The 13,802-nt window shown below is 36.4% G+C and overlaps 1 protein-coding gene across 1 annotated transcript in view; it reads left to right on the top strand.

Annotated features, from left to right (window-relative positions):
- The first annotated feature begins 1,304 nt into the window (after positions 1-1,304).
- Positions 1,305-13,802, top strand: part of LOC138374272 (protein GVQW1-like) — a 32,718-nt gene continuing 20,220 nt past the window's right edge. The window contains exon 1 of the mRNA XM_069456980.1: positions 1,305-1,475. Within this exon, the coding sequence (XP_069313081.1) occupies positions 1,305-1,475 (171 nt within the window). The remainder of the gene's footprint in view (positions 1,476-13,802) is intronic.

A 13,802-nucleotide genomic window follows, 5' to 3' on the forward strand; every position in this document is an offset into this window, starting at 1 on the left:
TGTTAGTTTGCTGATTCTGTTTTACACAATTCTGTTGCTATACCTTATATGACTCAGGAAATCTTTAAGTTAATACTGGATATTTCCTGAATTGTTACCTTCTCTAGTAACATGCTCATTTTGTGGACATACAAACAACTTTCCTATTTGGTGCTATGAATTGTTCTGATGCCCAGTATATTTTCAGTCAAGTGTTGTAAACACAAAGTGTGATTTATAGTTGTAATGAATCATTGGCTGTGGAGGACTTAGGGAGGAACATTGTCAAAAGTGAAATAATTTCTGCATGGGGTACAGCCAACAAAGGATGAGTGTCTAAAGCAGGTAGAAGCATACTTCTTTGAAAAACAAAAACTGCTACTCAAGAGAAATTTTAATTAAAACCTGATATTGGCCGGGCGCGGTGGCTCACGCCTGTAATCCTAGCACTCTGGGAGGCCGAGGCGGGTGGATCGCTAAAGGTCAGGAGTTCGAGACCAGCCTGAGCAAGAGTGAGACCCCGTCTCTACTAAAAATAGAAAAAAATTATATGGACAACTAAAAATATATATATATAGAAAAATTAGCCGGGCATAGTGGCGCATGCCTGTAGTCCCAGCTACTCGGGAGGCTGAGGCAGGAGGATCGCTTGAGCCCAGGAGTTTGAGGTTGCTGTGAGCTAGGCTGACGCCACGGCACTCACTCTAGCCTGGGCAACAAAGTGAGACTCTGTCTCAAAAAAAAAAAATAAAAAAAAAAATAAAACCTGATATTAAAAGACATTGATGCAATACTTCCTAGAGCAATACTTAAAGCAACAATAGCCTTTTGTTACAGGAGATTGAAGTGCTGGTATAGTCTCACCATTGGTAGTGAATAAAATTACTTAGCAGATACATTTTTTTTCTAGTAAATATGTATCTAGCAGTATTAAAGGCTGTGATTTATGTTTTCTCTCTGCTTTAGTGCCCTTTTCTCCCTTTCATCTGAAAATTGTTAGCTTATTATTGAATTGATCCTTTTGAATTATGAAATGTGCCTTATCTCTAGTAATACTTGTCTTTAAATCTGTTTTGTCTACTTAATAGTATAGCTACATTTGCTTCCTTTTGGATAGTGCTTGCATGGTATGCTTCTTTCCATTCTCTTCTTTCAATCATTCTATGTCTTTATGTTTAAGGAGACTCTCTTACAGACAATATATAATTTAAAAAGTGTCTGCCAATCTTTGTCTTATATTAGAGAATCTAATCTGCTTACATTAAATATAAAGTACTGAGGTCTTTGTGTTTAGATTTATCATCTATTTGTTTTCTGTGTGTCCCATGTGTTACATTACCTTTTTTCTTATTTTCTTTCTTTCTTTTTTTTTTTTTGAGACAGAGTCTCACTCTGTTGCCCAGGCTAGAGTGCCATGGCATCAGCCTAGCTCACAGCAACCTCAAACTCCTAGGCTCAAGCAATCCTCCTGCCTCAGCCTCCCAAGTAGCTGGGACTACAGGCATGCACCACCATGCCCAGCTAATTTTTTCTATATACTTTAGTTTTTCAGCTAATTTCTTTCTATTTTTAGTAGAGACGGGGTCTCGCTCTTGCTCAGGCTGGTCTCGAACTCCTGAGCTCAAACGATCTGCCTGCCTTGGCTAGATACAGATTGGTATTCCTTGCATTTTCCTTCTCTGGTGATATTATATTTTGAATTAAATGCATTTTTCATGAATTTCAAGACACCTTTGAGAAGTGGGTTTGTTTAAAGATGTTGTAATTGTAAGCACATATTTCCTTCTCTGTAATCGTTAAAACTGTTAAAGCAAGTATGCAGATAATTTAAGCATTTACCAAACAAGTAATATGAAAGTGAAATTGAGTGGATAAGTGGTGTTCATAGTGTTGACAAAAAAAAAAAAAAAGAAACTCTTCTTTTTGACATTCTCTAACCCCCGGAGGGCAAAGAGCTTATTTATCCAGGTAATTATCCTAGTTCTTGGCACAGGACGGTTAGTAAGTAATATGAACAAATTTAAGAAAACACTGAAGTGGAGGCTTCTTAGCTCTGGGTACTTTTGTTAAGACTCTTTCATCCGGAGAGAACAATCCTGAGCAAAAAGATATAACTAGAACAGATTATCCACTTTTCCCTGAGAGACCTTCAATATTAACCTTGGCATGTCTTATATTTGTTTATCTTACTCTTCCAAAATTCCCCGTCTCTCAGATCATCCACCTTTACCCAGACTCTCATCCCCAGATGGTTGTGTCATCATCTAGTTGGCCCCAATCCCTTCTTCTTCCCCTATTTCACAAACATCAACTGTGCTCTCTTAAACTCATGAAGATACATCAGCATGACTCTGTATATCTCAGTTTCTTCTGAGTGTTTGTGGTAATATATTGCAAAACTCAAAACTTGACTGTATCCCCAGAGCATGGCTTCTACTATAGTACTCAGCAGAGGTGGTTGTATTTTCTCCATACTCTGTTCCATAGGTCTTGAGATTCAGGAAGACGACTTTGCCTTCATTGCTGTTTCATCAGTGATTCATAGATACTAACATATAAGAAAAAGTAATATCATTAATGTAAGAAGAAATCTGAAGTAATAGTTAATGAGAAAAATATGACGATGTGTGATAATAATTAATGATACTTACTGAGAAACATGGTACAAAAGTGCAAAGGCCCAAGATCAAAGACAGTGGTTTCATCCTATGGTTGCCCCTGAAAGTAAGCACAATGGCTGATCAGCATTGCTTTTTTTTTTTTTTTTGACTAAAAGGTATTATTTGGGACATGTTACAACAATGGGATATAATGTGATATTATGTAATGCAGGTATACTATTGTATCATTTTTAAGGGATTTGCCTAATATGCTTTTGGACTCAGTATTAATGTGGGACAATATTGGTAGGGATATAAAATTTGACTATAAAATAATGGAACTATTTTTTATTTTTGACTTATAAACTGACACTGGAGATACTACCAAAGAGTTGTTCATAAAATGTTCTGAGCAATAAAAACTTTTATAAGCAAGGTTTTTCCCTTTATAAGTAACTACTTTGAAATGAACACTTACTTACATTTAAGCATTTGATATCTTTTATAGCAGTTACATTACTGATTTCTGTAAACTTGTGTTGAGGTATTACTGTTTTTAACTAGATCATATGTTATACATTTAAATTCTTGGAACACCTCAAAAACTAAGGAAGGGATAGGAATCACTGTTGGATATAATCTAAGGGAAAAGAGTCACATAATATATATCCTGGTTTTAACAACATTTTACTAAGTTATCTTAGTCCATAATGAGTGGTCTCCAGTGCTTCCAAAAATCCAAATATGGGAGATCAAAGAGCAGGGCAAAGAAAACAGAAGTGTCCGGGTATTTTACTCTAAATTGGCTCAAAATGTACAATGTATTTCAAATACATGATAGTCTGAGTTCTGGGACAGCAACTCCATGCACCATTGTGTAGATTGGTTTCCTGACAGTCAACTTTGCCCATAGGTTGAATGTGTTGGCTGAACAATGCAAGTCTTGAAAGAATCCTAGGGACAAGATTTCACTGGATATTCAACTATATGTGGATATGGCCATTCCTTTAAACTTTACTTTTCCTATAATCTATTCTTATAAGAAGTTTGAATAACAAAAGAAAAACTAATAATAAAAATATAAGATTATTCCCTCTTTTAGAGTACATCTGAGAGTATTCTCTCATTATGAAGTTTAAAGAACTTTAGGGTACATCAGGGGGAAAGTTAATTGTGTACTTTGATGGACTGATTGTCCCAAATGCCTAACATGAATACTTTATTCTAACATGTAGAAGTTTTCAAAATTTAATACAATTAATGTCTTATAATTTCATGTAAGGTATTTGCTTTTTGGTAAAAATGAGTGTTCTGTAAAAAGTTCGTGAAAATATGATCTTCAAAGTCTGAGAAAAATTTAATATCCAAAGTAAAAATTCTTCAGTTCATATTTCTAAGTACCTACCTTTGTATGAGGATCCTTCTTAGGGCTGATTAATCTGCTGGTCACAATGACTCTTGCCAGTTGAAAGATGGCAAATAAAGGTGAGAAAGGACAAGAAATCTCTTATATATATATATTTCAATGGATTTCTATTGGCAGTAAGATAAAGGCTAGTTGGAGGTAAAATAACTTCTGGGTTGGTGTACTTCAAACAAAGATAGGAAATCTGTCATTGCCAATTTGGCAATCTTTTTCTGCATTTTTTTTTTTGTTTCTGAGGAGCTTTGACTCATTCAATATTATTTCTTAAGGAATCACATACCTCATAATATGCTATGAAATATAATCTGGGGTCTGTGGTATACCATTTCCTCTTTATTTTTTTAAAAAAGCAAAAGCTGTTCTATTCCAAGTAATTTTAATGGGTCATTTTTTATTATGTATTACTCTCACCATATTTTCTATTTTATATCAAAAACTACATTGTATAGGAAATAAAACATTTTAAAGTTGAATTCTAATATGATGTGGAGAGAATTTAGGAACAAACATGAGAATTAAAAACAGAATTGACTCTTAAACAGATGTTGCTTGGATTAAGATTTTGATCTAAATTCTGGAAATAGCAGGAAGGAAAAACTGGTGGTGGGAGAGGTCAAATAGTCAGAAGGTTCATGTGGTTTCTCAAATCTTAACTATATTTTATTTCTTTGAGTCTGTGATTATCTAAAGGTATTTGGATTATTTAAAAGACCCGTATATGAATATTTTTGAGGAAGTTCTCTTTTGCCAATGAAGGACTAAATGAGATCAGCTGTGTTTTAAAACGTCATCTACATTATTAACTTGCCATTATTAATTTGAGAGACATAATTAAACAAAAATAGGAAGAAGTGCAAAATTCTTGATTATGGGAAAATTACATAGAGATACTTTTACTTTGAAGTGGATGCCTATTGGAAAGTCACAGCTTTTATTTTTGAGAATTTCTCCTATGCTAGATGATCCTATAATCTCTAGTTTTATAAGTTATGATATAATAATAATAGGTATTGTTTATTAAACCTTTTAGCATATTCCATGTGGCAGGATGAAATGAGTTCTATTATCACCCTTTTTTGTACATAGATACTAATTAGCTGAGTGGGACTTGACCCTAAGTTTGTCTATTTCAAGCCTGAGTCCTTAACCAGTATTCTCTGCTGCCTCTCAAATCTATTAATATATAAATGCCATCAATTTAGAACAAATATGTTACAGTACATTGTGGAGATGAATCAAGTGAATTTATGGTCACATCATTCTATTTCAAATCCAACACCAACACTTGTTATCTGGATGGTATGGGTCAACTTTATTATGCTTCAATTTTTTCATTTGAAAAATGTGGATATTTATAATTTATGTCATGGAGTTTAGTTTCTACCTCCCAACTGCCTTCTCTTTCTTCCTCCTTTATTTCTTTTGCTCATCTGACATTTTTGAATATGTGCTGGGTGTTAACACATAGTGCAAATTGCTGAAGTTACAGCATATCTAAATGCTTAGTGTTTTAAAAATCTTTTGGAAGTCGTAGGTGGTATAGGAATAGAGAAGACACACTTGTAGAGTTTATCTTAGTTTTAAAATTACAGTACTTAATTTCATTTCCGCCGTTAGAATTTCACAGACCTTTAAAAATTTCTGATGACATAATCAAGTATACTAAATTCTATTACTGGTTGCTAATCTTAGCCCTTAATCTATTGCTGAACCATTTACATGTCCAGACATCAGTGAAGATGATTCTATTTCTAATAGTTTCTAAGTTAACATATTAATAGAAAGTTCCACTTCCTTCTCTGCCAATAATTGCAATAGAGTTTCAAAAGATGAATGTCTCTTCTTTCTTGTTTTGGTGCCAACATATTCACCAGCCAGGTGTTTTAAATCAAAGTGTGATCTACATTGTAATGGATCATTGGCTCTGAAGGACTTAAGATTAACATTGGCCAAACTGAAAGACAATCTCTGAGTGGGTTGTGACTAACAAGCGAGTAGAGGAATACAAACAAACGGAAGCACCTGTCTGTTCAGAAAAGGAAACAGTCACTCAAGTTAATCTTTAATTAACTCATGACTTTAAAATAACCTCACTAAATACTTACTAGAATAATACCGAAAGGAGCTAATATCTCTGGTCACAGGAAATTCAAGGTGACAGTAGAATCACATCATTGTTAGTGCAGAGATTTATGTGAGAAATGCAAACCATTTTCTTGATATGATTAGATTAGCAGAATTAAACAGTCATGCAGCCACATATTTGAAAATTACTGCCAAATTTCATTATACTTATTTCTGCTAAAATATGGCAGTAATAATTGTTTCTTTGGATCTGTGGAACATGTGTGCTTCCTGTATGTTATTCAGAAATTGGTCATTTTGTTTCTGGGCTAATGACAAAGTAATGTTTTTCACACTTTATAATTTACAGATTGTTTTTAAAAATTCCTATAGAAAATTTGTTGTGTGGGATTAATCAATGATGCCATGATGAAATGTAATTAATAATAAGGTTTGTAGACTGAAAAAGAGCTAGAGCTCTGATTTGGACAACGTGGATGCTGCAGGAGACCCACACTACAAAGGTCTATAAACTTTTTGGAAGTTGGCTACAAATGTTCCCTGGACTTCCAAGTTACCAAAGTTAAAAGAAAAATGAAATCAGATAAAAAAATTCACAATGTCCACAAAATATAATCATGGTAATTTTTTAAGAAAAGTAGCTCTCCTTTCCACTGAGAGCCATGAGAAAATTTGCCATTTATTTTCAAACAGGAAGTGTATCATTCTATAGCAAAAGTGAAAGTTGTCTTGGTAGTATAACCTGAATGTCCCCAGTCTGTGCATGTAAACAAGTATACACAATAGCCCTTTAATCAGAGTGTTGCTGGATTGATAACCCCAACCTTGTAACCCAACAAATTCAGTTCCTCATTAAAGATCTCTCTTGAGGAGTATTCCTGGATTCATCTTAATTTCCAAGATATATTTCATTTGTCACAGTTTCATTTTCTTAAAAATAACCTTCTATGTACAAGGTGTCTATGTTAACTACATCAACACTTAAAAAATTTTAAACCATTACTATAACAATTTATTATTTATAAATTATTTATAAAATATATCATTATTTAATAAATTATTATAGTAATTTTCTCAGTTAATATAAAAATAACTCTAAGATATGGGAAAATATTAACATCTTAGTTTTCTAAATGAAAAAAGAACCTCAGAGAAGAGCAGAATTAGTACTAATATCATGTCAGGTGTGTTTAATAAGTTTATTCCTAAAAAATTATTTATCATCTACTCATAGGATTTTTTTTTACTTAAAAATGGACTTCAAAAATACTAGAAGATACACATATCATAACCTAAAGGTTAGCATAAATGCTTTAAATAACGGCTTCATATTTGGGGGAAAACAATGTATTGTTCCCTGAAATGGAAATGAAAAGACTTCGGTTCCAAAATTGACTTTGTCAGCTTTAAATAGTGTGGGCTTGGAAATGTTCATTAAGCCCTTGGAGCTTTATTTTCTTTCTTTGTAAAATGATAAAGTTAAACTGAATAGCTCCCTGTGGTCCCCATGACAAGCAGATCCAATCTGAGGGACCAGAATCTTATATAATTTTGGGGGCTGACTCTAAGAAAAGGAATATAAATTTATGATTACAAAATGCCTGCAGCCACTCCAAGGCCACTTTATAGTGGAAGTTATGAATATAAAATGGTCAGATCCATCCAAAGTCCACTGATGTGATGGGAGGTGTGTCCAAGGTGAGGTGGGATAGTAAGAGGAAGCAGTGTTAACCAATGGTAGTTCCAATACCCTACCTTTTTAAATTTTATAAGAACATATGATCTTTTGAATTTGTTGCTGTAGGCTTTGAAGGGGGCCTTAGAAGAATCTCAGCAAAGAAGTTTTGATGCTTCAGTTCCTGTGTCATTAATCTCCCACTGAGCCTCTTCAAACTGTGTCCTGTTTGTTATAAGCCTTGATGTGTGTAATAACCACCTGGAGGTTGGTGGTAACTAAAAATTCAGGGCTCCACTGGCTGAGGTTCTGATTTATTAGGTTTAGGGTAGAGCCCAGGAAACTGCATTGTTAGTAGACACCATAGATAATTTTGATGCAGATGTTTCATGAAGTATTCTTGAAAATCACTGCTCCAATAGAATCCACACTAAAGGATGGAGGTAGACAAGAAAAGTACCTGTCTCATTTTAACTGAAAGCTGTTATTAGGAACAACTGTTGCTTTGTTAAAAAGATAACGAAAGGCTATTAAAGGCTAAGTGTGAAGGCCAGAGGTTTTCCTCACAGCGTGTATATAACTATGATCTCCTGAGGGTGGAGGGCAGAAACATCTGAGGACCAGATCCGGAACTCAATCAAGGGTAAATTCCTAAATGGCACAGATTCCATTTAAGCACGAATTGTTTTTTCGGAGGTGATTTGAAGATTAATGGCTTCTGTATTAGTTGGCTTTGAGTCGTAGCAACAAGAACAAAAACCTTTGTGGCTAATACAAAAGAAACATATATTTCTCTCATGTCACAAGTTGACAGCTGTAGGCGTTATGTTTTTGCAGCTCCATTGTGTCCTCTCCTTCAAGAAGAACTCAGGTTGACAAAACAGTCTCTAGTTAGGGTATGCAGTTCTTCGAGCATAAAAGAAAACAGAAAGAGGGCAAACTGATGGAATTCCTGCTTTCACTTTGCTTGCTGTGATTGGAGCTCACATTTCAGTGGCCATAGCAAGTCACATTCCCATGCCTGAGAGGAAGGTGGGGAAGTATGCTCTGCCTAGAAGGAGGCCCTGCAAACTGTATGGCAAGGGGTGAAAATGTAAAATCCTCTTTCTGTAAGGGAGGTGGAAGTAAATGATTAGAAGCACTAGTACCCTCTTCTGCAGTTGGGAAGCAGCAGGCAAGAGGATGATAATTTACCTCCCCTCATCTGAGACTGAGAGTTGTTGAAGAATCAGAAGCCTCCACTTGAGAGGGTCCATTTATTTCTTGTAAAGAAGCAATCTCCCTCTTGAACATCTAATTCCTTCTGCTTCCTCCGGGATGCACTTTTATTAATTATTACCTTTTTAAAACTAATAATTCCGGGGAGGGGGGCAAGATGGTGGACTAGAAGCAGCCTGCACTTGCCACTGTAAAGGAAGGGATCATAGGTTGCAGGTAAAAAGGTCACCCATGGATAGACCATTTCAGAGAGAGCATTGTGAATCATCAGAGAAGTTACTGGAGACAGACAAAGCTAGGGAAAGAGAGGCAAGGTGACCCACTTGGCAAGACTGGAAGGTACCTTGGGTAAACATCCCCACATGGGGAAGGGTCAGAGAAAGATCTCCAGATCTGCAGATGCTGCAACCAGAGCTGCAAAGGGCCAACCTCCCTGCTACAGCAGGCCTTTGAACTGATCAGGGAGCTGCTTAGAGATTGTGCAGAAGCATTGCACCACAGAGTAAGCTCAGTGGGGTCCTGTCAGCTTCTGGTCCCAGGTCATTGCAACAGATGCCATTTTCCACTCTCTGCCCCAGAATGCCTGGTTTGCAGAAGGGTCAGCTCCACTTCAGCCACTTCCCCATTACTCAGGCCAGGTCAGGGAGAGATTAGAGGGGGCAGGTGCTATCATGTGCACTAAGACTGGTTACCATGCACCATCCCTAATCCCCCCACTGGCTACATCCCAGGGATTCAAGACGAGCAGATGCCCACCAGCCCTCAGCATCTGTCACTGCTATCTTGATAATGCCACTGCTGCCACCTGAGTAGCACTGGAACAGCTGACACAGTGAGACCTATGCAGAGGGAGAGCCCCAGTCACTGCAACTCCGTCATGGGGGTGCCGTGCATGTCCCTGGACTCACCGGCCACAGGTGGCCCAGCCACTGCAGCTTGACAAGCTGCCCCACCACTGGCTGTGGTCCTGAAACCTGCCTAGGTGCCAGCCAAGGCCCTCTAACTTGTCTAAGCACCCACCAATGTCACATGACCTGAAGTGCCCAGCTATGTCTTGTGACACATCCTGATGTTGGCCAAGGCCCCCCTGACACATGTGGGTGCCCAGAAAAGTTCTGCAACCTGCCTGGGCACCTGCCAAGGTCCTGCAACATGCGCAGGCACTGGGGAAGGTCTTGTGACATGCTCAGGTACCCAGCAAGGTTCTGTGAACCATCCCAATGCCAGCTTCAGTCCTGTGACATGCCTAGGTGCTCACCAATGTCCCAGCAGGTATCCAGGTGCTGCCAAGGTCCTGTGACCCACCCCACCACTGGATGCAGTCCCATGACATGTCCAGGTGACTTCGGTCCTACAACTTACTGAGGCATCCGCCAAGGCCTGCCACACACTTCCATGGAGAGGAACTCATTTAGCCACCTGCCTGAGCTTCTAATAGTGGCCTAGGGACAAACCACCAATCTGAATATGACCGAGCACTGGCTTAGACTATGACAACCGCAAAGGAACAGGGAGACATAGGGAACAGCTGCATTACAGGCTTTCAGTGCTTTTCCCCCTTGTTGGGCCAGTCCTTTGGAGTAGGACACCAAAGTGCTACTACCTAAGGACCTCTCCTCTTTCTCGCTAAGTAGGAGAGTTCCCAGAAAAGGAGAACAGGTATGCCACAAGCCTGTCAGCCCTGAGCTGAGAGAAGAGGTTTCAGATGAGAAGACACCAGCAAAATAATTCTGGCAACATGAAGAAACAAGCCAGCTCAACATTCCAAAGGATCACAAAAGATCCACAATGAACCCTAACCAAAAAGAAATTGTCGAAATGTCAGAAATGGAATTCAGAATATGGATGGCAAATAATATGAATAGGATTGAAGAGAAAGTTGAGAACTAACAAACAGAAGGCAAAAAAATATTTTAGGACATGAATGAAAAATGTGAAAAATTCACTGAAGATTTATACGATCTGTAGAGAAACCAGAGTATGTAGAGTTAGGCAACTTGAACAGGTGCCTAGGGAATCTCTTCAGGAGAATGTGCTTTCTTTGTGGGCAGGAGTCTTTTCCTCTTAAAATTGGCTTCTCTTTCTCTGTTTCTAATTGTGGTCATGAATTCCTTATGGCATGGAGGAGAGTATTATGTTGCAGGGCAGAGATAACTGCTGGCAAGGGGTGCAGTGGGGTTTATGTTACACTGGGACAAAGGGAGCTTTGCTATAAATAGGATTATTTTGTGACAAAGAAGTATATTTTACCAAGTAAATACAATACAGTATCACAGGTGGTGTGATTGAAGAATGTATGTAATGGGATATACAATAGGTCATCGTACTTAGGGCTGGTTAGAAAAGATACCACTTGAGGTGGATATGAAAGATGTTTAAGTATTTACCGCATGAGACCACAGGGATTCTAGGGAGAGGAGCATGCAGAAGAAAGATACAAGGTCTTGAAATAGCTTGGGTTCTTAGTTATCAAGATGCTTTGGTTTTAAACAACAGAAAACTCAACTCAAACTTATTTAGCCAGAATAGAAAATGCATTGTTTCAGAACCATTTTAAAAGATGCATACTATTGTTTCATATATATATATATATATATATATATATAAATATATAGAGTAACCAATTCCATGTTTCTAAAATTTTAGATTATTTTCAGTGTTTCTTCTTTATGGATGTCTAAAATCATATTCTTGAGTGTTAGTCTTTGCTAACATCCTTGTATTTAAATCTGAAAGCCAATACAATATAGTGATTAAGAGAACATGGGTTCTGGAGGAAGACTTCCTGGATTTGAAGCATTCTTTGCTACTTATTAACTGTGAGACTTGGGGCATGTCAAATAGCTTTTCTGCCTCAGGTTTTTTAGTAAAATGGGTGTGATAATGTTCTTTCTTCTAGGAGTATCATGAAGACCACATGTTACTCTAAATGTTAGCACAACAGTGCCTGACCTGTAGTAATAGCTCAATGACTGTTAGTTCTTTCATGTTCTCTGATTCTTAAGAAAATTCTTAGAGCTAAAATATTTAAAATAGCTAGGCCAAAAACTTTAAATATTTTTAATGCTTGTTGCATATATTTCCAAATTGCCTTTCAGCCTTTGAGAGAGGTTGGGGAAATTTGGAGAAAGACTGCAAAATTAGTTAACAATTAGTTAACTTATGACAATCATTATCAATTGTCAAATGGCTAAAGATGGTATATGATAGCTTTAATTTTTTTGACTATTGAATATTTTTCATATGTTTATTGGCAATTTGTGTTTCGTGAATTATCTGTTTATTTCTACTGCTTATTTAAAAATGCTTTCTTTGTAGGAACTCTTTATAGAGTAAGGATAGTAATCTTTTCACTGCTATGTATAGCGCAATTATTAATAGTTATTTACTTTTTAATTTTATGCTAATTTTCTTTGGTACAGAATTTATAACTATTCATGGTGTCAAATCTATCAATATTTTATGCGCCTTATATGCTTAGATAGATTTCCCAGCTCCATTTGGATTGATATACAGATATGTTTCGTTTTAAGTTTTTGTATGGTTTAATTTTTTACATTAAAGCCTTTAATCCATATAGAATTTATTTTAGACTATGGTCTTAAAAATAATTTTAAAAATTGGTTTATTACTCCAACTTTATTTTTCCCAAATACTTGATTGTTCAAGCAAGATTAACTACCACATCCCATGGTTTTGAAGTCCAGTTTGCCATATACTAAATTTTTGTGTTATAATGTGTTTCTGAGTTTTCACACACTACTATATTATTCTAGTCCATAGTCTATCTAATGACGTAAATCCCTATACCAACCCCCCACACAAAATTACTATTAACTCGGTGTTTTGACTTTGTTTTATTCCTTTTTTAAATATAATAAAATTATGAATCTCTATAGAATAATTCTATTTCTGGTGACTAGAACTGCATTGTTCTATAAACAAACAATGGGTTTTCATTTTACCTATATTTCTCCTAATTTGAGAATTATGTACTAGAATATCAAACACATGTACACACGGTAAATCAGTTGCTGTCAAACAGATTTATTGAAGAAAATCAGCAAAGGTAAAACAGACCCATCTAAAACGTCTGTGTCAGAAAAGAATGAAGATAATAGTCCTTCAGTTGCTAACCAAGAGCACAACAAGAGTGCGATATTCGATATCTAAGATCTGGAAAAAATTGACAAAAATTCAGGAAATAAATTTTAACAGAAAGAAAATGAAATTGATTTATGTTTACACAATATTTTTCTGAAAAAGGCACATATTTGTAACATATCATTTTGCCCTAGTTTGCATCCAACATAATTCTTGTATTTCTTACATGTGGGTACAAAAAATTACCAGATCGTCTTAATTCTTATATAAGTGAGAGTTGAAACTGTTTTTAATAGAAGAGAATCACTGGTGAAATACTAATGAAAAATTATTTACAAGAAGCATTTCAGAAGATCTTTTAATACTGAAGTAATTTTTTGAGATATGTTAATTTGATTCTCTTCATATCCCCAATTGTCACTAAAATATGTTGAGAATTAACTAAAGTGATGTACATCATTAAATGTAGCAGGAAGTGAGCTGCTTCCTTGCTCTCTCTTTTTTTTTTTTTTTTTTTTTGAGACAGAGTCTCACTCTGTTGCCCAGGCTAGAGTGAGTGCCGTGGCGTCAGCCTAGCTCACAGCAACCTCAAACTCCTGGGCTCAAGCGATCCTCCTGCCTCAGCCTCCCGAGTAGCTGGGACTACAGGCATGCACCACCATGCCCGGCTAATTTTTTCTATATATTTTTAGCTGTCCATATAATTTCTTTCTAT

Source organism: Eulemur rufifrons, chromosome 24, assembly GCF_041146395.1.
Source record: "Eulemur rufifrons isolate Redbay chromosome 24, OSU_ERuf_1, whole genome shotgun sequence".
In the NCBI taxonomy this organism is placed as follows: domain Eukaryota; kingdom Metazoa; phylum Chordata; class Mammalia; order Primates; family Lemuridae; genus Eulemur; species Eulemur rufifrons.